The sequence below is a fragment of the Argentina anserina genome, chromosome 3, assembly GCF_933775445.1.
Source record: "Argentina anserina chromosome 3, drPotAnse1.1, whole genome shotgun sequence".
Classification (NCBI taxonomy): Eukaryota; Viridiplantae; Streptophyta; class Magnoliopsida; order Rosales; family Rosaceae; genus Argentina; species Argentina anserina.
The window spans coordinates 8,314,123-8,323,471 of NC_065874.1; the positions used below are offsets into that span (position 1 = coordinate 8,314,123).

Consider the following 9,349-nt stretch of genomic DNA (forward strand, 5'->3'; position numbering starts at 1 on the left):
TCCAAATCAAAAGTTTCATCGCATTTCCCATGCCAGATCCTCTCGTGTTTACATAGCCTGGATATTGCCAGGAGCAGAACCTTGCTTCCTCAACCAGATATAACGCAGCCTCCTTCGCTAAGTCACTACTTTTCACCCTGAAAAAGGATATTTTCTCTTGTGCGTCACATGAATTTGCCCACGGCTACTTTGCATTTGCCTTGCACTGATGAAGTATCCCTTGACCAAATTCTTATGTGCACAAAAATTTATTTAGTTTGATTAAGTACTACCATGAAGAACAAAGAGAGTAGCATTGATCGAAGACAGGTTTTAGAACTTACAGAATTCCTTTTCCTCTCGAAAGCAAGGTAGGGGTGTTGGCTCACAGTATTCATATTAACTCCATGCAAGATTACGCATCATTCCTCCAATTGGTTCATACTTCATAGCACTTGAATAATTATCTAATCTCTAATTTTCTCTTGTTCCTTTACAGTTAGCATTATACGAAACACTTCAGGTTACATACGTCAAAGAATTAGTGAACTTAACCATTGTGTTATTAAACATCTGGTCAATGACTCAATGTTAATGTTGTTAATTAGTTACCTTTCCAAATCACATTGTTCACCCTCTGAAAACTATTAATTGGCAACAACGAAGCCATAATATGTAGCACGAAATCCATCAAGTAATTTATAGTGCTCATGAATGGCACAAATGCATTATTAGTACATGGAACTTGGAAAGCCTGCGGTAGAAAGCTAGGAGACCTTACGATTACCAACACGCATGCATGCAATGCCCTTCAAACTTTCCTATGTATCTGTGCTCTTTAAATCTAACAGCCTGCGGAGGCTGAAAGTTGTTATGATCCTTCAACTCTATATATACCAATGTACTTTCAAGTGTGAGACAGAACGAAAACGCACCACAATCTAAAGATGTGGAAGTAAGGAAGCTGAAGAACTCTGAGAAATCTAGAGAGAAACACAGATATGGAAGAACCAGAGGTTGTATTTGCACCGGAGAAAATGATAAAGCATTACAGTAGCAATCAGAAGATACTGTTGGTGGGTGAGGGCAACTTCTCTTTTGCTGCTTGTTTAGCCAAAATATTTGGATCTGCGAAGAACATGGTTGCCACTTCTCTTGACTCCAAAGGTAACAAGAATGTGGTTTGATTACTGCTGCCTGCACATATGATATGTTTTGGAATTTTGAGACTGAACTTGTTCCCTCTGATGCTAATTGCAGAGTCTGTAATTGTCAAATACTCAACTGCAGCAGCAAGTAACTTGAAGGAATTAGAGGACATGGAATGCGTACTCTTGCATGAGGTGGATGTCCACACCATGAGACAGCACCCTCTTCTAGTTGATCAACTGTTTGATCGCATAGTGTTTAATTTTCCTCATGCTGGTTTTGTTTTCAGGGAACATGACCAATTCCAGATCAAGTAAGTCTAAACAGAATGGATCAATATATGAACTGTCTTATTCAAATCGAAGTACTTTGAACTATTTCAGAAAATCGCTACGAAAGTGTTAATCTTCAAAAGGGCATTTGGCACTTCTAAAATCACTACAAATCAAGTCTTAAAATGATATTCACTTTATTCATCTAGACTAAAAATAGCTACTTAAATGCTGCAACATGAATTTTCCTCCGAGTAAGAATTGAATCATCGACTTTTTTTTTTCAGGCTGCATCAGGATTTGGTGAGGGGATTCTTTGCCAGTGCATATGAAATGCTGAATGAAAGTGGACAAGTTCATGTGACTCACAAAACCGCATATCCATTCAATAAGTGGGAGATTGTGAAGTTAGCAGAAGAGGCTGGGTTATATCTAGTTGAAGAAGCAGCGTTTTCAATCTGGGATTATCCCGGCTATATAAACATGAGAGGAAGCGGGCACAGTTGCGACCAAACATTTCCTGTTGGACAATGTAGCACCTTCAAATTTGTCAAGGCTCGGCGTCTTGAATTTTCATTTACCAGATGATGATCTAAATAGAAAATCCTTGGACTTGTTTACAATAGCAATGTACTTGATTTGATTTCAAACTTAGATCACATTGAAGAAATGATTTCTTTCTTTCTCAGATTAAACTATTCTGAACTAGAGATGGAAGAACAACATTAAGGCACATTAAAACCAGAAAGGACCAAACAATGTTCAAATGGATTTAAAAGAACAAGTTGAGGTTTAAGGCAATATATGAAAGTGCTTATTGTTAAAAAATTGAACTACAGTATCCTGCTATTCATAGTCCATACTCCATAGTCCATACCGAAGTCTTGGTCTTTCAATAATTCAATTAACATAAAAATTCACTATATTTTAAAGTAAAGAACGCAGTAGTGTACTCCATTGCTTGTGATGCCAATTCTTTTTCGAGTTGGGTAGGCGTGTCGGTGCTTTGTGTTGCCTTATGTCAATTTCCTAGTCAATATCTGAACTTTTTTTTTTATCTTATTGTCTTTAAAAGAATCAAGCGATAACTCACTAGTATGGTAGTAATTGAGTACAACAGAACAGAGAAAGTTACAAAAGCATAACTGAAGCGTCATCATGGTTTTTTATTCAAACATCATTATTAAAGACATACAGGAATAGAGAAAATGTACCAAAGAGGCAAAGACAGTCCTCAAAAGTATGAAACTTGAAGAAGTCTAAGAAAACTAAACCAAAAGAAGCTCGAATCCATGGGGGAGGCTGTTGCAGACAGTGAACAGGAGAAACGGATTGTGCATTACAGCAGCAATCAGAAGATACTGTTAGTTGGTGAGGGCAACTTCTCTTTTTCTTCTTGTTTGGCAAAAGAATTTGGTTCTGCTACAAACATGGTTGCCACTTCCCTCGACTCCAGAGGTAATACTAATACGGTACAAGTTTTTTGTATCAATTCAATCACAGTACAATATATACTTCTGTCTTTGAGACTAAGATGCTTTGGATTGGTGCTAATTGCAGAGTCAGTATTGGCCAAGTATTCAAATGCAGCACCAAGGAACTTGGCAGAATTGGAGGGCATGGGATGTGTTATACTGCATGAGGTGGATGTACACACCATGAGGCAACACCCTTACTTAAAAGATCTGATGTTTGATCGTATAGTCTTCAACTTTCCTCATGCTGGTTTCGTTTTTATGGAAAACCAGAAAAAACAGATCAAGTAAGTCTTAAAAAGTTACTTGGTAACGTCTATTTCTTGCCAAGATACCTAGTGATTTATCTTGTGATACTGTCAATTTGGACATTTATGACCTTTCAAGAATTTTGTTAGATGCAACTTGTTAGAATTACTTGAAAACGGGAACATCATGTATACTTTTTCAGGTTGCATCAGAAGCTAGTGAGGCAATTCCTCAAGAGCGCATGTGAAATGTTGAAAGAAAGTGGAGAAATTCACGTCACTCACAAGACCCCATATCCTTTCAGTAAATGGGAAATAGTGAAGTTAGCAGGAGATTTTGGGCTATATCTGGTTGAGGAAGCCTCGTTTTCCAGAGGGGATTATCCAGGTTATCTAAACAAGAGAGGGAGTGGGAAGAAATGCAATCGCACTTTTCCTGTTGGTCTATGTAGTACCTACAAGTTTGCTAAGCTACCTCTTCTTAAATTCTCAGAGGCAACACTCATGTAATTGGAAAATAATTCTGACTTATCTGGGAAAGCAATGTTTGATTTGAGTTTGCATAGTCTCATGCTGCAGACCGTATTACTTTTAAGTAATTTACTTGTATGTATATACCTAGAATATCGCCAAGAAGCCCAAAAAAAAAATTTTCTATAAACAGTACCAGAACTTTCATTGTACAAATCGAAACCTCAAAGAATAAAGTTAAGGTGAAACCAAAGATATGAAAGATGCTGTGGTTTAAGGTAGCCTAATATCTGCAAACTAAATTCTTGTCATTATCGCATGAAAATTCAAGATACTGAAGTGTGCGTACTAGAAATCTAAAGAAATCTTTGTCCTTCAGTCATAAAATAAGCACAAATGAAAGGCCCAAAGTCAGAATCATTTATACATGTGAAAGAATACAGATCAAATTTATTCATTTTATTGTACATTGAAATATCATGATATTCCATTGTTTCTTGAGACTCCTCAATAAGTTTTTGCTACTTTGCTAGTCTATATTGCAGGCTGATTTACAGCAGATATTTGTCTATACTCTATATAAAATTTTCCCTCACATAATTCTTATCTATACAACATTGGAATTGTTTAGGCAGACCTCAAGTGTTAGTCGAAAGTACTAATTCAAAGGTAGACTAACCTACTTGTTGGAAGACAATTCTCCATGTCGATTGTAGATCTGAATTGTTTACAGCAATGAGGCATGACAGCCGAAACTCGAAAGAATATGAATGCAATATAGAAATAGGCCTTTCTGGCATCGTATATCTTTATGCTCCTGTCCTGTCAAGAAGCATACAGAGAAAAAAGGTGATTCAAGATTCAAGAATCGACATTCAACAAATAGAACAATGCAGATTAGACTATAATACAAGCAAAAATTACCTTGTTCCACCTATGGAAAGAAGTCAATTTAATTTACTTTTGTTCCCCTATTTGCTGCCATTGCTTCCTCAATACTTCTAATCACAACACTCAAACTGCTACGACTTTCTAAGGCCTTAACTGCAGCTCGGTGTGCATTTTTATGCCATTTAAGCAAATTGTACGACTGCAGAAGAGACCATCTTGCTTGATTTGACATCTAGATTATAACAATGAGAAATAAAATGGGCAAAAACTTAGTATCTATATGAATGAAATGACACAACTACAGAAAGTCAGTCAAACAGATACCTCAGCAACAGATAAAGGGGGTTGCAGAAGAAGACAGACGCCCCTAAATAAATTTTCATCATTTTCTCCACCCTCTGCCTCCTCATAAATAAGTGCTTCAGCAGCAATGCCTGCAAACAGCACCATGCAGTACCTGACCACAAATTATGCTAAGTTAGGTAAACACTTCATACCTGTTCTTATTTGTATTTCCTGCCATGATACAAACTTCATCAAAAGAGATAAAAGGCAGAGGCAAACTAGGGGGACATATGGCATGTTACATGAAACCTATTTACGATGATTTCTTCAAATAAGAACAAGGAAATTTCTAAATTCCTCGGTGATACCCAATCAGGAAGAATCTATCTTTTTCAATTTTGATATATTTACTCACGAAAAGTAGCTACGTCATCCTACACTCACGGAGAGAAATTACTTAACCAAGGGACCTGTACCTGCAATTTCATTTCATACCCACCTGTCAAAAGCACTACCATCAAGTCTTCCTTCAGCAAGGTCACTGGCCATTTTCTCGTCCCAAAACTGAGTTCCCGCCTACCAGAAAAGAAAAGAAAAAAAAAAGCATGTATATGAGCTCTCCATACTATCTACACAGCATTACACTTTCATGAGGCTACAACTATGGCACCCCTCAATTGTCTTCTTTAAATAAGTAAAATAACTGATTTAAGGAAGAAGTCATTACAATGTAATTTTTCTTTTATATAACTTTATTGGTGTTGTATGTGTTTATCCCGTTGTGTTCCTAGCCACACATTAAACTAAGTCAGTTTTAAGAGAGCCAGCAATTCATTTATATTCAAAAAGAGTAATTTAACTCACTCATGATGTTTTTTTTAGCATATGTACAGGCAAACATTCATCTAGGCAAGTAAAAATTACAAGCATATCTCGTTATTGCTAAGTTGGTCATTGCTTGAACCAGTCTGATTGAGTTGTTGACTGTACAACATGCCATAGCAATACATAGAAGCAGAATTACCTGCCCTTGAATTCCCATCTGCACTGCAACAATTGGATCTAATATCACCCCACGAATTGGACAGCCCATTAGATAAGCTGCAAATGTTGTAAAGGCAACCGGTTAATATCACATGGTTACGCTCTCACAAGGATCTACTTTAAGTAAAGTATGTTGTGGAACATAAAAATGTAATTTTACAGTAACAATATTTAGCAGAGGTTTATTCCCCAATCGAAATCACATTAGATTCCTATTTTATAACATGAAATAACTTGTGCCAGAGAGATGTGTGTTTACCAGTTAGGAGATGCCCTGCTTCATGGATGAGGATCCGACGTCTATTTGGAGGCCAATAACTGGATATTTGAGCTAAGCAGCAACCACCAAGGAGGATAGAGTCAGCAAATGCTAGCCCCAATATTACTGTAAGGTTAGGCCTGATATCAATGCCTTGAGAAAGAAGGAAAGATAACCCGCCAAGAAAAGCAACCAGAGCAGGACGAGAACTTCCTGAGAGACCCCACTTTTTCGGAGCAAATTTCGATGCTGGATAACATAGAGTAGAAATAGAAAACAGAATCAAATCATTTGCTTCAAGACCACAATGAGTAAGATCATACAATTCCTCTCAGGAAATAGCATCAGATAGAGATCGATTGGATATGGAACATTGTTGACAAGAAAAGTAACAAAATTCTCTTCTTTTTGCATAGAAGAACCAATTGAGCTAAATATCCAAGCCTTTAAAAACCATTTACGCTTTTGTTATAATCACCTTCTAAACCTGTTGATGTCTTCAACACAGTTGGTGTAACATCGCGTGTGCCCTCCATTACTGCAGGGAAAAACAAAGAAAAAGCAATCAGAAAACAGCATGACATAAAGCCTTGAAGCCATTAAGTTTTATATGCAACCAAAACAAGCTTACAGAATGTGTATGTCAGAAATTAGTCATTACCAGGCATAAATCACACCTGATTCTGTTAATATCTAGCTAGATATGATTACTTAAATAACTAGTCACAAGTCAGGGACTTGTAAACACATAATGAAATTGTCTATTACCATGTCCAAGTATAAATGGCTTCACAGTTCTGAAAGCAGACCTAAAAAGAAAATGACGGCTAATGCAAAATCAGACTTAAAATCCGGTCCAACAGCTAAACACCAGTTCCGAATTCTACTCTCAAGTAACTGACAAGTCCAACCAAACAACACACTTACACACATTACCAAATAAAAAGTTCCAATCTTTCGCAAAAGTAATAGTTTATAAGCACCAAAACTATGAAACAAGAACAAGTCTCAACTGACCAAACTATCAAACCACATTCCACACAACAACTGCATCAAAATAGAGACAATACCAATGTTCCTGAACCTCCCAAAATTGGGCAAGAAGCCTCGGTCCTTGAGAAACCCATAAGCTTTACCCACAAGCTTCATGTTGTCAGCATTGAGACACGTGTCCAGCACCTCCCAATCCCTCTCCCTCTCCCACCCGACAAAACCCACCTCCCGACTCGGCCGGGTCGACTCAGCAGGCAATGTCGACGACCCATTGACAATCTCAACCTCAACTTGTTGGGTTTGCCTGGTCTCGAGGGATTGCAGGAACCCAAGAGCGCCGGCGAGGTCCTTGCGCTTCACGGCGTCTTCGTACTCCTTCCATTTTCGGAGGGCTGATCTCGGGAAGGCTTGGCGCCTTGAGGCGCGAAGAGGGGGTATTTTGGGAAAAAGGAGGGAAATTTGAGGAGAGAAGTCAGAGAATGGAGTGGGAGAGAGGAAGTGAAGGAGTGGGTTGGGGTTTGGAGGAGCAAGGGCCATTAGAGATTGAAGAGATGAGACCGTTGGAAGCGGTTGGTTTGATCGTTAGGGCCTTCCGGGTTTATGATTATGCCCGCCCCTATTTAGAAACTACAGGATACTGTGTTCTGTTAAGTTGACTAAGTTCAAAGGTTAGAACAGGAAAACCAAAGTTCCATTTTGTTCTTTCATCTAGCTACTGTGTTTTAACAATGATAGACTTTTTTCCACCAAAAATTCTTGTATGCACGCCATGTAAGAAAACAGTATACCAGCGGATGCATGCACTACTGGTAACGGGCTGTTGTGACTTAAAAAGGTCTCGAGTTTGAAACTTTGTGGATGCAACACCATGCGCTGGGAGAGTTAACCAATCTACGGAGACCGTCAAACACTCGGGATGTAACGACCCCAAAATTTCGAGCTTAAAAACTCAAAATTTTAAAGTCGTTAAACACAAAACAATTTCAATGAAATCGAAATCATTTAAATGCACAGCGGATCATTACTGAGTTCTCAATACAACTCAGAAAACCAATTATTACAACCCAAATTTATAATTCAACATTACATAAAATGGAAATGTTATTCCTCACAACTCTCACAAAACTCACAAATCAAACCACACCAATTTTCCCACAAAATTCCACGCAAGAAACCTCACCACAAGCTGGATACGAACAACTTCGAGTCTCCGGAGTCGTCTCTCAAACTCCACTAATCAACACCTGCGGAATTATCCCCTACACCATTGGATTGGTGCACTGGGATTGTAAACACAAACCCGGTAAGCTTATAGCTCATATGAGTAAAATCAAAATATAATTCGCATAACAATATATACGAAAAATCACAAATCAACAAATATAAATGCCCTCATGAGTCAATGGACAGCCCATCTGGTTGTCCCAAATGAATATGAAATGAAACGCTCATGAGAAAATTAAGTAACCCTTCTGGTTACCCAATGCATTTATAATACGGGTACCAAGAACGCTGGTACACATCTGTTACCCCTCTCGTAATACACCGCCGATATTGGATAGCCACCCGCTACCCAACATCCAAAACAATCTGAGTACCCATGAGCAGATAACCACCCGTTACCTCACATGCAGTACTAAGGCAGACAGACTAGAGCTCTAACTGTATCGTAACTTTCGCCCGGCCAAAGGCTAGGTTTCGACTTGCCAAACACGTACAATAATCTCACATCATATTGTACCAAACATCAGGTCCGAAGACAAATCACATTTTAACAATCTTAATGTTAAAATCACGTACAATAATCTCACATCATATTGTACCAATCAAAATCACATGCTCGTTATATCTTGTCATCAAAATGACATCATCACAATAAATCATAACAGTATACTATATAGCAAACTATATATATATATATATGTATTTATTTACCATTTATAAAATGCATATATATATAATCCACTATATCATATACATGTCATAATTTATAAACACGTCCGAAGACAAAACGTTTAACAAACCCCATTTTAAAATCACAAGCTCGTCATCGAAATGACCTATTTCAAATGAATTCATAACAGTATATATTATAGCAAACCATATATATATGTACTTATTACCATTTATACAATATATATATAATCCATTATATTGTATACATGTCGTATTTCAATATTTAAAACTCTTGCAAAAATCTTGGAATCACCACAAGGGTAGATTCGTAAATATGTGAGATTTTACTCACCTTATCGAGTCGAGTGTAATCCCACAATTTCCGAA

General features: G+C 37.7%; 3 protein-coding genes across 5 annotated transcripts; 2 read left to right on the top strand and 1 right to left on the bottom strand.

Moving 5' to 3' along the window:
- The first annotated feature begins 980 nt into the window (after nt 1–980).
- Nucleotides 981–2,136, top strand: LOC126786966 (uncharacterized protein At4g26485-like). The gene is made up of 3 exons (XM_050512920.1): nt 981–1,146; nt 1,240–1,441; nt 1,688–2,136. Exons 1-3 carry the CDS (start codon nt 981–983, stop codon nt 1,986–1,988), a joined length of 669 nt encoding a protein of 222 aa, XP_050368877.1. The 3' UTR covers nt 1,989–2,136.
- A 473-nt stretch (nt 2,137–2,609) lies between these two features.
- LOC126789371 (uncharacterized protein At4g26485-like) lies at nt 2,610–3,746 on the top strand. Its single transcript, XM_050515517.1, has 3 exons — nt 2,610–2,858; nt 2,961–3,162; nt 3,327–3,746. The coding sequence occupies exons 1-3, from the start codon at nt 2,693–2,695 to the stop codon at nt 3,631–3,633; spliced, it is 675 nt and encodes a 224-aa protein (XP_050371474.1). The 5' UTR covers nt 2,610–2,692; the 3' UTR covers nt 3,634–3,746.
- A 324-nt stretch (nt 3,747–4,070) lies between these two features.
- On the bottom strand, nt 4,071–7,633 carry LOC126789366 (uncharacterized). Of its 3 annotated transcripts, none has more exons than XM_050515511.1 (8): nt 7,144–7,633; nt 6,552–6,611; nt 6,074–6,322; nt 5,795–5,871; nt 5,270–5,346; nt 4,810–4,942; nt 4,519–4,717; nt 4,071–4,411 (listed from the first exon to the last, which is right to left on the bottom strand). In XM_050515511.1, exons 1-7 carry the CDS (start codon nt 7,601–7,603, stop codon nt 4,547–4,549), a joined length of 1,227 nt encoding a protein of 408 aa, XP_050371468.1. In that variant the 5' UTR covers nt 7,604–7,633; the 3' UTR covers nt 4,071–4,411; nt 4,519–4,546. The 3 variants fall into 3 exon arrangements, with proteins under 3 accessions (XP_050371468.1, XP_050371467.1, XP_050371469.1); XM_050515510.1 differs by having other exon boundaries at nt 4,071–4,416; XM_050515512.1 differs by lacking the exons at nt 4,071–4,411; nt 4,519–4,717 and having other exon boundaries at nt 4,826–4,942; nt 5,247–5,346.
- Between the last annotated feature and the right edge of the window lie 1,716 nt (nt 7,634–9,349).